The 13,894-nt window shown below is 55.4% G+C and overlaps 4 protein-coding genes across 4 annotated transcripts; 2 read left to right on the top strand and 2 right to left on the bottom strand.

The window, feature by feature from the left end:
- Positions 1 to 186: 186 nt before the first annotated feature.
- SPSK_07349 (Major Facilitator Superfamily protein) lies at positions 187 to 1,916 on the top strand (the record flags this gene model as incomplete). The annotated part of the gene is made up of 2 exons (XM_016734013.1): positions 187 to 395; positions 464 to 1,916. The coding sequence occupies 2 exons, from the start codon at positions 187 to 189 to the stop codon at positions 1,914 to 1,916; spliced, it is 1,662 nt and encodes a 553-aa protein (XP_016590874.1).
- Positions 1,917 to 2,058: 142 nt separating this feature from the next.
- SPSK_07519 (uncharacterized protein) lies at positions 2,059 to 3,471 on the top strand (the record flags this gene model as incomplete). The annotated part of the gene is made up of 1 exon (XM_016734180.1): positions 2,059 to 3,471. The coding sequence occupies one exon, from the start codon at positions 2,059 to 2,061 to the stop codon at positions 3,469 to 3,471; it is 1,413 nt and encodes a 470-aa protein (XP_016590875.1).
- Positions 3,472 to 3,860: 389 nt separating this feature from the next.
- On the bottom strand, positions 3,861 to 6,908 carry SPSK_06975 (uncharacterized protein; the record flags this gene model as incomplete). The annotated part of the gene is made up of 1 exon (XM_016733645.1): positions 3,861 to 6,908. The coding sequence occupies one exon, from the start codon at positions 6,906 to 6,908 to the stop codon at positions 3,861 to 3,863; it is 3,048 nt and encodes a 1,015-aa protein (XP_016590876.1).
- A 2,688-nt stretch (positions 6,909 to 9,596) lies between these two features.
- SPSK_07595 (uncharacterized protein) lies at positions 9,597 to 10,868 on the bottom strand (the record flags this gene model as incomplete). The annotated part of the gene is made up of 1 exon (XM_016734254.1): positions 9,597 to 10,868. One exon carries the CDS (start codon positions 10,866 to 10,868, stop codon positions 9,597 to 9,599), a length of 1,272 nt encoding a protein of 423 aa, XP_016590877.1.
- Between the last annotated feature and the right edge of the window lie 3,026 nt (positions 10,869 to 13,894).

The raw sequence follows: 13,894 nt of genomic DNA on the forward strand, positions 1-13,894 counted from the left end.
GAAACAAAGGCAAATATGCAACTCCCTCAACCTGTACACCATAGATAACCACAAACGAACATACTCGTATATATATGTGTAAATAGAGTCCAATTTCCTGGCATGCTTTGTTGGACGCAATTTGCGATGCACAGCGCCTGACACAATCTCAACCTCCGACTGTCTTCGGTGCCGCCAACGACTCCCATGGACTCTACACAAGAGGAGCCGGCCAGGAGCCCCCCGACCTTCAAGCCGGGGCCACGGTTCTGGGCGATTCTCGTGGCCCTGTCGTTCATCAGCCTTCTCACATCCCTGGAAGCCACCGTCACGTCGACCGTTCTGCCGTCGATTGTGGCGGATCTCGGCGGCGGCGACAATTACATCTGGGTGTCGAATGCCTACTTTTTGAGCATGTAAGGCAGCGTCAACGCTATCATTCGTTTCCATGCCACGCAGTCTGCCGCTAACTTTCACGCGCCAGGACCGCGCTGCTGCCCATGTTCGGGCAACTTGCCAACGTGTTTGGCCGCCGCTGGCCGTTGATCACGTCCGGCGTGCTCTTCATGGCCGGCAGTGCCGTCTGCGGGCGCGCCACGTCCATGACGGCCCTGATCGCCGGCCGCGCCGTCCAGGGCATCGGCGGCGCCGGCATTGGCGTGCTCTGCGAGATTGTCGTGTGCGATCTGGTGCCCCTGCGCCAGCGGGGCACGTACATGGGCGCCGTGCTCAGCATGGTCGGCCTGGGGGCCGCGCTGGGCCCCCTGTTTGGCGGGCTGCTGGTGCGCCACAGCACCTGGCGCTGGGCCTTTTACATGGCGCTGCCCACGGGCGGCGTGGCCGTGGCGCTGCTGGTGGCGGTGCTGCACGTCCAGTACGACCGCTCGCAGACCGTGGCCACGAAGCTGGCGAGCCTCGACTGGCTAGGCAGCGTGCTCTTTGTCGGCGGCACGGTTCCCATCCTCCTGGCTCTTGGCTGGGCCGGCGGCGCCGATCCGTGGTCGTCGTACCGCGTGCTGGTGCCGCTGCTCGTCGGCCTCGCTACGCTGGGCGCCTTTCTGGCGCTGGAAGGACAGACGCGCCTGGCGCCTCACCCCATGGTGCCGCTCCGCCTCTTCCGCCTCCGCACGACCGCCATTGTGTTTCTGCTCACCTTCGCGCACGGCCTGGTCACCATGTGGGCGCTCTATTTTCTGCCCGTCTACTTCCAGGGCGTGCTCGCCTTGGATGCCTATCGCGCGGGCATGGCGCTGCTGCCCACCATTCTGGCCCTTCTCCCGGGCGCCATCCTCGGCGGCCTCCTGCTGTCCCGGTTTGGACGCTACAAACCCATTCTGGCCGTCTGCTTTGCGCTCGTCGCCGTCGGCTTCGGCCTGTTCTCGCTGCTCGACGCCGCGTCCAGCACGGCCGCCTGGGTCGGCTTCCAGGTGCTCGAGAGCTTTGGCGCCGGCGTCGGCATGGCCGCCCTGCTGCCCGCCCTGCTGGCGCCGCTGACGGACAAGGACACGGCGCTGGCCACGGCGACCTGGGGCGTGATGCGCAGCTTCGGCATTCTGTGGGGCGTCGCCATTGCCGGCGCCATCTACACCAGCCGCGCGGCGCAGCTGGCAGCCGCCATCGTCACAGATCAAACGGTGGCCTCCGTCTTCCAGTCCGGCGGGGCGTATGGGGCGGCCGATGTCCGATTTCTCGACACGCTGTCACCCGAGACGCGTGCACAGGTCATCAGCGTCCAGAGTGCCGCGCTGCAGCGGTCGTGGCAGGTCGCCATTGCGTTTGGCGGCCTCGGACTACTGGCAACAGCAGCCATGAAGCACGTGCCGCTGCGCGAGCAGAATGACACAGACTTTGGCATGGTCGAGACGAAGGAGGAGCGGGTGTCAAAGGATGTCGAGCAGGCAGACGGTGTCCGGGGGCGGTCGAATGGTGGCTGCTGATTGGCCGGCGGGATATCCTCCGAGGGAAAGAAAACCTCCTCGGAGAGTTTTGGCGCCGTTTACATAATTATAGTAAGCAGTAATTGCAGCACACGTCGTACGTCACTACAAACAATTCGAACAAACAATACACCACAACATCATGACATCCACATGTCCCATGTCAGCATCAGCCAAGCCACTCAAGCGGTCCGCCTGCGACCCGTGCCGGGCCAAGCGCGTGCGCTGCCTGCGCCCACAAGACAGCATGGCATCCTGCGCCCGGTGCAGCTACCTGGGCTCACCCTGCGTCACGGGCGCTGCCGGGCAGCCAGGACGGCCGCCGAAACGGCCACGGCGCAGTCCTGCCGAGGGCGACCGGCCATCTCCTCCGACGCCGGCAGCCTCGGATGAGCAACAACAACCAGCAGTGGCTAACGATGCCGACGCATGGGCCGCGCTGGCGTTGGGCGACAGTGCCACGTTCTTTGGTCCTCTGGTCGACGACAGCACCACCGGACCAGGAACCAGCACCAGCACCAGCGACGCGGATCCGTGCCACCCGCTGCCGCTGCCGCTCCCGCAGCTGCCGCCACTGCCGCCGCATGGCCTCGCGCGGACAGACTCGGACTCCGACCTTACGGCGCCGGATCTGCAGACCACCTCTAGCTCGAGCATCGCCAGCAGCGCCTTTGCTCTGGACATGGATCTTCTCTGGGACGGCGACATGGACCTCGGCGACGCTGGCGCGCCGGGACACGCCGTCGCTCTCTACCCGCCGTACCGCCTGCGACAACCGCCCAGTGTCAACGCCGCGCGTTCGCTCGCGGCCTTGCGTGACGAAATCGACCAGCGCATCGGGTCCGTCGACACCTACTATGCCGACCCCGTCGCCGTCCACCACTGGTGCACGATTGACAACGGCCAGGAAGGCGCCGACAGCAACGTGCCCGAACACCCGCCCGCCGCCCTCTTGACCTGCAGCAAGAAACTCATTGACATTCTCCACGTCCTGGCCACCACCGCCGGTGCATCCTCGGGTGCATCTTCGGGTGCATCCCCGGGCGCTTCCCCGGGCGCAGCATTGCCCACCGAAGTGCTCCTGCTCGCCCTGTCGACGTACCTCGCCCTCCTGCGCCTCTTTGACGTCCTCTTCCACCGCACCCACGAGACCATCCGCAAGCTGGCCCGGCTGCCGGGGCCCATCATGCCCCTCGACTGCGTCCAAGTCAAGTCCGTCCTGCGCATCGGCGGCGTCGCCACCCTGCAGGACATGCCCCTCAAAGCATACGCCGCCGGTCTCCTCGAGGCGATTTATGCGCAGATGCAGTCGGTCGAGCGCTGCCTGGGGGTGCCAAGAGACCACTGTCTCCGGCCTGGCCCAGACGAAGACGGCGAGCTAACTGTCGCGCCAGGCCTCTTCTCGCGCGCCGACCGGGCCCAGTTGTTTGCCACAGTCATGGCGCAAGACGACGTTCGGTCGCGGCGGGACGGCAAGTCCTATGTCGAGTCCATCCGCGCCAACATTGACGACTGCTTGGCGTTTTTCAAGGATTCGCCGGCAGCAGGCACCTAATTGCACTGTGCGATGTGCATCATTAGACGGATACGACAGGCCCAGTACCTGTGCAGGTGTGAAGAGAAGTGTTGTTTCTGCAGTCGAGGCACCAAGGTGATGATGCATGTAGCAAATAGCAATACTTTGTATTGCATGCGACTTTGGCTCTTTTGATTGTTTTGTCATTAACTCGTCTAAATGATGCCATGTGAATACATACACAAATCATCCCCTTGCTGTGGTGTTTTCAATATGTAGATGCTCCTTTTAAAATGCTATTTTGAAAACAGGAAATGAAAACGCCAGACCCTTGATGAAAACCAAACACCAAATACAAGGTTGCATAGAATATGGAGGTACGGCGGTATGCCGCTTGAGCAAGGCAGCCGACAGAAAGACACATTGGCTCAGAAACTGAACAGGGCACTGCGCCGCTTGCCCAGCGGGTACACGATGATGGCCGCAAAGAACAGTCCCACTGTAATACCAATGGCCACCTGGATGACACTGAGCAGCACCGTAAAGGACACGTTATTGATGGCACTGCTGTCGGTGCTGTTGCCCGAGCCATGCGACGTCGACGAGTTGCCTGTCAGATCATTGGCCGCGTTAATGCCTGACAGCAGAGAGCCGTTGACCGCCAGGCCCGACGGCACCTGCACGAAAATGGCCGGCAGCATGGCCGCCGCGGCCAGGCCGTAGCCAATGACCTCGTGGCTGCCCGGTGCCTTCTTCTCGGCCTTTGCTTTGTCCGCATCCATCTCGGCGGCCGTCCGCTCGTTGCCGCTGCTGTTGGACTTGGTGAGGCGGATGGCGCCCTCCTCGGCACGCGACTCCTCGCCTTTGCGGTACGGCGGCATATCAAAGTAGTCGTCGCCGGCGCCCTGGCCATCGCGGCGCGACAGACGCTTCTTGCGACGGCCGATGGATGAGGCCAACGGCGCAAAGTACTTTGCGCGCAGAGGCGCAACGTAGCGCTCAAAGTACGGGCTGGTGCGTGCATACACGTTGGCCAAGATACCAATGCACAGCGCACCCAGCGAGTTCGGAATCTGGGCGTTGTTGCTGAAGTAGCTCGAAGCGTAGGAGGTGACAGCAAAGCCGCCCAAGGAAATCAGGACCATTATGGGCATCTGTCTCCACTTGGCTTGGTTGATGATGCAGAGGCAGATGGTGAAGAACGGCACAAACAAAAAGTACCACGGCCGCGAGAGCGAATCGGTGCAGTTTGTGGTGCTGACCGCGGTGCTGTCAATCGCGCCGTAGACGGCCGTGCCAATGGTGATGCCGTAACCGAGGAAGAGCGTGTAGATCATGGCATACACCATGCGCACAGAGCCAGCCACAATATTCTGGCTCTGCAGCTCCAGGCTGCTGCAAAGGACCATGTAGCCCGGCAGAATGAGCGCAATGGCCGACTGGGCGAGTGCCGAGAAGCAAAAGATTTTGCCGCCTGCAATGGATCCGATTGCGCGCGCGAGGAAGGAGGTGATGACAGCGGCCGTAATCTCAAAAACATTCGAGTAGAAGGCATTGGACGGTGCGGCAATGAGCGCAAGCATCCCGACAACGCAACCAAGGACGAAGCACATGGGAATGTCGATGAAGCGACCGCCAAAGGCAAAAGGTGCTACGCATGCCGACGCCAGTCCGTACACGGGAATGCGCATCCAGACTTTATACTTTGGCGGCTTGCTCGTGATGCCGTTGAGCAGTGATATGGCCTCGTCCACACTGATATGATCGTGAATGACTTCCTTGTAGATGGCGTGAACATCACTGAGCTTGCCCAGATCGACGCCCTGCGGTGCCCGGACCAGCTTCACCTCGGCCGTATGCGTGCTGCTGTCATCAAAGCTCACGAGCATGCAGCCCGGAATGTAGAGGAACTGCGCTTCAATCTCCAATACGCGAGCCGACATCTTGAGGTAGTCTTCGAGGCGATGCGTCGGGGCACCGTACATCATCAGGGCTCGACACAACAGGGTTAGATAGCGGTGCCGAGAAAGCACTTCTGCAATGTGCTTCGTGATGCGCATCTGCTCTTCTTCGCGGCGGCGACGGCGCCCGCCTCCACCATTGCTGCCCTCGCGGAACTTGGGTGACCCTGTCGTGAAGATGCTGCTCGCTGAGTGGCGGTTGCGCTTCAGAGGCGGTCGTTCACGCTTGACCCGCTCTGTCACCGCCTGGCCAATGCCGGCCGAGCCCGTCGACGCCAAAATGGACGATGTCCCGAGGAGGCCAGCCGTGAGACTCGTCGTGGAGTGGGAGTGTTTGTGGTTTGGATGGAAAACGCCCCAGGGTTGGCCTTTGGTTTTGGGAGTGTGGGTTCCGTCGTGTTCGTGAGGCTTGCCGACCTTTTTTCCAAAGAATCCGCTGCGTCGCTTCGGTGTCTCGGTGCCATCGCCAGGACCCGGGGACGGAGGCCGAGACGAAGCAGGCGTCCCAGTGGGCGTGCTGCGCTCAGAATTGGCGGCACTGTTGCTGGCGGACGCATTCGGGTGGTTGTACAGGCGGAGGAGCGACGACAAAATCCCGCCGTTGTACTTGTTTGGTGGCGGTACATATTCCTCAGTGTCGTGCCCAAACGTGTTGCCGGGGGTCGAGTTGCCCGAGTGTGCCATGGCTGCGTCGTAATGGAAACCAGTGTCGTCCGTCACCTGTTGCGAAAGAATGGCCGCCTTGGGAACATGTCCTCGCGTGTGCGACCGAACCAAGGTTTGGGCGGCCATATGAGGGTCGATCTCTTGGTGCTCTTCATCGTCTTCGTTGTCGTGACCATCAATACGCCCCTCGTCATGGTCGTCGTCGTGGTCGCGGACTCCGTTGCCGCTGATCGTGCCGCTTCTCCACCGCCGCCGCCGCAATCCAAAGAGCGCTCCTTCGGCTGCAGCTGCCTCTTCGTCGTCGTCGTCGCCGCCTGACCCGCCAGCTACAGACTCAGCTCGCGACGCAGGATTCGAGTAGTCCCTTTCAACACTTTGGGCAAGACGATCGGCACGCTCTCGTGCAGCCTTTTCAGACTGTTCTTGCTGTTGTTGCCGGGCCGGTGGGAAGTACGGGGGTGTTGGCTCAGCAAGAACAGTCACGGCCGGAACCGGAGAAAGGGCCGGCTCGTGCGGTGGGTGGCTCGATGCGGCAGCACCTGATTGTTCGCCAGGTGGTGAATTTTCGGTGCCACGCTGTAGCTTCTCGTTGCTAAGGATTCGCGTGAGAGCCCGTGTCAGTTCGTGGTGGTCAACGCCGTCGTGTGAGGTCCGGTCTTCGTCGTGGGACGCATGGCCGGCCTGCGACCGGCCAGCTCCGCCGCCTTCTCCAGCCGAGCCCGGAACAGATTGTGCTTGGTGTGGCGTTGAATTTCCCTGCGACCAGCCCACTCTTTTCTTCTCTTTACCCTTTATCGGGGGCGTTATTGCGTCAAAAGGGTTCGTCGCTGTTTCGTTTGGCGTCGACATGACGGTTTGAGTATGTGCCCTTGGATGGTCGCCCTCAGGTCGAAGTCGAGCAGGCAAGTGTTAAAAATACTTGTTGTTGTGCCCTGTGCGCAGTATGCGTGCCGTGTCAATCAATTTCAACTCGACGTCAAATGCACACATGCGATATCGGGAGCCTGGTTTGGATATGAGCCTCTGTACTCTTGCTGATTTCCACATCCAAATTGCCGTAGATCGTTACGACATCGTTGCTCAAAGTCAGGACCAAGCTCGTCGTATTGTGATGCGTGACAATGTGTGACGAGGATGGGGAATATATGATCCGCAGTTGTTGGTCGTCAACCGTCGACAACAGAGCGGGGAAGATGCAAAATCGTAAAATTGCCCGGTTGAAAGCCAACCAGTTGCGATTGGGAATGGCAATAGATGTTTTGAAAGTGGCGATAATTGGGCAAAGATGCGACAACAATGCAGGGGAGCAGAGACAGGTCCTTTCAAAAACGAAAATAAGAGCGAGGAAAGAACGAGAGAAGGAGCGATAGACAGACCATAAGTATCGGGAAATCGGGGAGACCTTTACTTGCTCCTTCTCTTCGGAGCCATCTTTTGCATACCACGCTGCTAATGGACAAACTGCGGCCTGCCGCAAAAGGAATGAATGGGGAAGTCACAAAGCGCCAATGGGTGGGAAAACTCGCCATCTGTCGATCCTGAATTTGGAAGCCCAGTGCAGAGCATCCGGCCGGGCTTTCCTGTTTAGTCTTAATGCTGATAAAGATGGCGAGGTCTACAGAATAGTCTCCATTTTTCTTGTGAGGCAAAGGCCGCCCTGCTGTATCGCTCCTGCTATTTTTTTATTTTTTTTTGGTTGACGGAATGGTCTAGACTTGCCCAAAGTGCTGGTTTCGTCATCTAATACGGACAATGACAATTAGCCCATTTGCTTCTACTTCGGGCCGCTCTTGGGACAAACAGGTGTTCACCGAAGAGATTTGCAAAATGCATCTCGAATAGCTACTCATGTGCAAACCCGTCAGCCTCAACAGCTTATGGCAAAACAATCCAGAAAAACTTGAAATGACGTGCACGACACTTGCGCCGAGAGCCCTCATAAGGCGAGTGGGGGCCGTTTTAGGGCCGACGGGATGCTAGAGGGGTACAATTTAGGGGGGGTGGTCGCTGTGGCACTTGTGGACCCGCGGTCCACTGCTTGTGTAGAGAGTCGTAGCCACAGTGCTCACACACTGCGAGTGGTCCTGTCTTGTTTCTTTGTTCTAGGTGACCACAGCGCTTCAACGGATCTCTTTCAGGCGTTGTTTCGAATTCAGGGTCTAGCTGGCCACGCAAACAAATGACGTCGAGCATTTGAGGTTTTCGATTGGAGCAGCTTCAGTAGACCAATACGAGCCGAAGTAAGAACGACAAATCCACTGACAAAAGACTTGAGAGCATCAATCGACGATATATCGTTTACAGATATTATCTTCTGTTTGATACCGACTTGCTCTCCCCATGCCGTACCTAACGAGGCCGAGACTATGAAAGTGTGTTCTAGACTCGCTTTACGCCCTGACAGAGAATTTGCCACCAAATCCATAAATAGAAGTGACCACATCAAAAACTCTTCAACGGTGCGTTCGGTTCTTTCAGGCACGTAGGGATACAGATAAGGGCGAGCACTTAATAACACCGTAACATGTGAACTCCAGACGTGCCGAGAGCATGTCGATAGCACGGCTAAAAATTATCAACTGAACAGAAGCTGTCATCGAGGCCATCCGAGACGAGTGTTTCGTAAGACATCCAGAGCATCAACATCATCAAATTCGTATTGACATGCACGCCAAGACGCTCGCCTCCGTCCATCCCTGCTTCCGCGCTCAAGTGCATCCAGACGATACGTATCTTTCACTGCAAAGACAAGAACCGTGACGGGCGCGCTTCGCCATCGTCTTCATGACAAAGCTCGACGCGCTCGACCAAGCCTTGGACTCCCTGATCCACGGCCCCACAGGAGCTCCCCTGGCTCCGTTTCTCTCGCAGCCTTTCCATGGTTTCGGTCCCTGGGCCAAGGCTGGCTGTGGTACTTTTTCTGGTTATGCAGAGCATCTCTCAGTAAGAAGAAAGCAAGGCACGGTGGCGGAGTTGGTAAGACTCCACTGCATCCACATCGGTGCCTGTTTTGCTTATTGAGTTATCAGCACATAATTTCAGCTCTCATCCTATACTTTTGCAGCGAGTATCTGCACGTTGCAACTTGATTTCTTTCCTTGATGAAATACGTACGCGGTGGGGACCCAATACGACATGGTATCAAAACTTGCACGGTATAAAGTTCAATAGCTATGAGATATTTAGTAACGTCATCTGTAAACAGTCGCGGACAAAACGATAATAAGCAATCTTCAGCTGTTATTACATATAAAAATCAACAGCGGGACAACAACGAAAGAAAAACGCAAAGCAAAACAAAGCCAAAATTAGTAGTAAACCATCACAATGAGTAAGAAACATTTTGACATCAACTCAATTCTCTTTCTCGCAAGTTGAAAACCCTGGTTTGCATGTACTTCATGGTTTATCGCCGTGGTCGCCCTGAATTCGAAAGCAAATAAGCCTACTAGACCCAAAATGACAAACTGACCTCTCCCATTGGTTGCTCGTAAATTTTAAACCGCCTCCTCTTATGTGCTATACAAAGTATGCTGCCTAGATGGCGATGCTCAACCTCTGCTGTTGCTGTGGCTGCTGCTGTTGTGGACGCTGCCCGTTCCGGATCGCCAGGTTGAGCGTGGCCACGTTGTTGCGCAGGTTGTCACGGTCGGCGTACAATTGCTTGATCTCGCTCTCTAAAGCATGAATCCGCCGCCGTGCTAGGTCCAGCACCTCAGCCTTGCTCATCCGCCGTTCATCAAAATCCACAGACTTGCCCGTATCGGCACCTTCCATCTGATTCGCTGGCAGGATGGAAAGCAGCCGCTCAAACTGTGAATTGAGTCGGTTGCGGTACTGCTTCTCAACAATGTTGTGATTCTGGCGTGCGCGGTGCTCTTCAGTTATCAGGCCGTCGGTATTCCCACTGTCGCCATCAGGTGACAATGATGAAGCTGCGGCACCGGGCAACTCTGAGGTCGGCGAATCAGTCTTTGGATTTCCATTCTCCTTGGTTCCTGTGACGGTTGATGTGGATGCATTTATCGACGCAGTGGGCTGTGACTTTGGCTTGCGGCTGGCTGTTCGAAGCGTGACATTGTGGTTCCCACCATGACCTGTCGTCATAAGACCATTGGCGCTACCCCCACTGTCACCGCTGCTACTGAAATTCGATCCTGTTCGGCTTCTTCGGTGCGACAGCTCGTCGAAAGGAGGCGATTCACATGAGGAGCCAGCCGAGTTTGTCTGGTGCTTATCGTCCATTGCGGTGACGTACTGGACGAGACTTGAGCTACTGGTAATGTTTCCGCTGTTGTTCCGAGACGGCCGTGTACTACCAACCGCGAGCTTCGATTTTGACTTGGCTACACGTGAGGGCCGTACGGGGCCGGCTGTGCCAGATTTTGAGAAAGCCGGTGCCGAAACGCGGGTTTGGTCCGGCATGATCGAAGGTAGGGTTGCCGGTACATCATTGATCTTTGCGTAGGATGATGCCGAGGCGGAGGAGGAACCAGGTTGCAGCTGGTCGGTAGTGCTCATAGCCCAACCTGTATGGTGTTCCTTACTGGGCGGTGCCGTCGACAGGAACTGGTTCTGCAAAGGTAGTGTTGTCACAGTTGAAATTCTGGTAGATTCCATTTCGCCCGGGATAGAATTGGCCCAGTCAGTTAATCCAGTTGTGTCGAGGGGATCCATATATCCGTATGCAGGATCCCTATCGTGCAGGTAGATACCGGGCGTGAAGGTCGCCGTAGAGAATGCGGTCTCAGCACCCCATATTGGACTCACAAACAGTGAGTTTGGAGTGGCAACAGTGGCTTTCGACATATTGTGAGACTGAATGCAGGTTAGCAGACAGGACTATTTGCGGTTGATGACTTGACATCTTCGAATAGTCCAACAATAGAAATATTGGAGATCGTAGACAAAATCAACCTACATCGCCCATAAATTCAACATCACCCTCGCCTTCAAATGCCGTGGCAGAGGTTTGGTCCATAACTCTGGTCGTTGTGGGGATCGCCGAGTTCTTTGATGCCGATCACGCCGCTTGCCTATCCTTCACTTCGGGCCGGACCGATTACAAGGAGTGCGAACCTTTGAGGCTCTTCAGCATTGATGGGAGATCGGTGATCAAATTTGGAGATGTGCAGGACAGCAAGTATATGCATTTCCCCAGCGCAGATAAAATCTGCCGAGATAACCAAGGTTTGTCGGGGGGGTTGCGTCGTGTGTTGGCTGAGATCCTGCCGGTTTGGACTCTCGAGTTACATGCGGGACTGGGTGTGACTGCATGGAAGTACCTTTTTGTGGCAATTCTGTTCTCGTCCTGCAGCCGCATCCCCTTATTTATATGCCTTTGGTCGACGGAAAAGCCGGGAGGGGGGATGGAACTTTTAAACGAAGTTGGTGGCATAAATCTGGCTGGGACAGAAACGGCCGGCCAGCAGGACACATAGAGGGATGTAAAAAGTATGCGAAATTGAGCTGCGTTGCAACGGCAACTTTGCCAACGGCCCCGTCGTGCTGCAACCGACCGGTATTGGATCCGAAATCCACGATTGGCTGCGTCTAGCTGCTGGTCCATCCCACCCAAGAGCGGCATGTGGTGTGAGCTCAGCCCTCCGCTTTGGTTGGGCCCATCTACTAAGATGGGATTCCTTTCATTCAATTTTGTAAGTCTTCGTTTCGTCTATTTTGTTGGCAACAAGTGAGATTTGCAGATACACTTTCGACACCGCTGACAAGCTGCTTTCCTTGGTGTCCCTTTCGCCGAACGGAGGTGCATTTGGTTTCGGTCTGACGTATTCGTGTCTCTCAGTTTGGCCTGGGCCTTGCGTTTGTTGCGGCTCGACTTTTGCTGCCGTTTCGCGATTCTTTCGACGCCGGTCAACACCCTGCATGCCAAGGCAAAAGCACCGCTTTATTTTGTTCTCGCCCAACGCCTACCACAACGAGGATTGCAGACCTGCGGGCCTTTCTGCTTGCGGGAGTCGTACCATTGTATTGTCCACCCGCATTTGTTGTGCTGGCCTGGCCCGGATTGCTTAGACCGCGGATAGTGTACCACACGTACCCAGTACATACCCATGGTGTCACCGGGACAAATTCTATCGATTCATTCTAGATTATCTTCGCTGTGGTTTGTTTGTTGTTGATTGGAAGAATGGACCTGAAAGAAGCTTGCGATTACAAAGGTGATGTGGTATTTTCTTTCCTAGCTTGCTGTCGTCTAGTAGTTCTTACCTTCCTATTCCTAGCAACTAGGTCGTTGCTTTCTTACGGCTGCGATTACTCCCCTATAAGGAAGCTACGAAGGAGAGGGTGTCGACCCGCAACAGAATTCCAACAGGTGTACCACACCTTGTCAAATCATGCGGGGAAAGGGAAGCCCGTATGCTGCACGTCATGCTGGAAAGAGCTGTGAGCCACACTAACTTTTTGGAGCTTGGCTATGACAACAAAGGCCAACCGACCAGGCCGACAGGGGCTTCTTTCCAAGCCAGGCGCAAAAACTAGACCTTGTCAACAATGCAAATATGGCAGGAACAATGGACATTAGGGAACACACAGTAAGCAAGTACGACCCTGCCTCGACACAACTCGAGAAGGAGCAGATAAAAATTGTCCGCGGGAAGGTGCATCCAAGACATTCCTACCGTACTCGGTATAGGCCGTATGACAGCCACCTTTATCATAGCAGTTTGCACTATGGCAAGTCAAGAAGGAACGGGGGCCCACTGTTGTGACATCTCAAAGACACGGGAAGTGTCAAAAGAATGCCTTCGATAAAATCGTAATATCCGCGGCGTTGACGATCGGGTGCGAACATAACCAAGCTGCGTACAGCTTAGCGCTGTCTGATAATAATTTTGCTGTAGATTACAATGCTACTGACACCAAGATTGCGACTTTGTCATGAGTCAAAGGACCCCCGAGGACAAAGACTTGTAAACAAGAAAACAAGAAACAAGGATAGGACGTTGCATTTTCAAGAGTGACAGCTATGTTTATTTTACTAAAATCACCATCCGGAGTGTTTACAGCTAATGTAGTGTTGCATCTTAGAATTTAACGATCTACGTTCTTGAAAAGCTGACTGAGAACAACATATATTACTCCGTCTATACCGTTGCACCCTTCCAGTTGAGTCCCAAAAACTCTATTAGCTCGGAATTCCGTGAAAGAAATTAGATGAGGTGACAGCGAAACGTAAACAGATTCCCGTCCGTCAATGTCCTTGAATCACGAAAACCGCCATAGATCGATGCCAAAGGCTGCGGCTAAGGACAGCCAACAAAAGTTACATGTAGGGGGTGCCACCACAACGGTCAAAACAATACAATCGGTGACGTGCACAAATACTTGAGTGGGTTAGGTCTGATAGGGTAAAAACACAGGGGTCCTCTTAAATAATTTACTTTTTAGGCCTTGGATTTCAGAAATATGCCAGCTATCGTAGGCCAGCATGGCACCATCATAGCCATTCCTTACCTAGTTTTGCTTTGATAGCGACAAGGTCAGGCGAGCCTTTCGTATTTAGATTCGTTACCAAGGTGTCTCCTTGCAGTTATTTACTCTATGCGTAGCTTGGACAATGAGATTCTGGGGGTCGGGGCACGAGAGTTTGAGTGTTTGACTCTGACGTTTTCGCCACCGTCCGTTGCATCATATACGTGGATGCTTGCATAGACACAACAATGCAGGCAATGATCCAACTGATGAAAAGGTCTCGAAGGCTAACACAACTGCAACACCGAGGTTTCACTCTACCTGCGAGATAGCACCATGCCGATATCCGTGTCGTGCAAAGAGAGCAAATGGGCTCACTAATTTACTTGGACCGTGCCCAG

Source organism: Sporothrix schenckii (assembly GCF_000961545.1).
Source record: "Sporothrix schenckii 1099-18 chromosome Unknown Cont41, whole genome shotgun sequence".
In the NCBI taxonomy this organism is placed as follows: Eukaryota; Fungi; Ascomycota; class Sordariomycetes; order Ophiostomatales; family Ophiostomataceae; genus Sporothrix; species Sporothrix schenckii.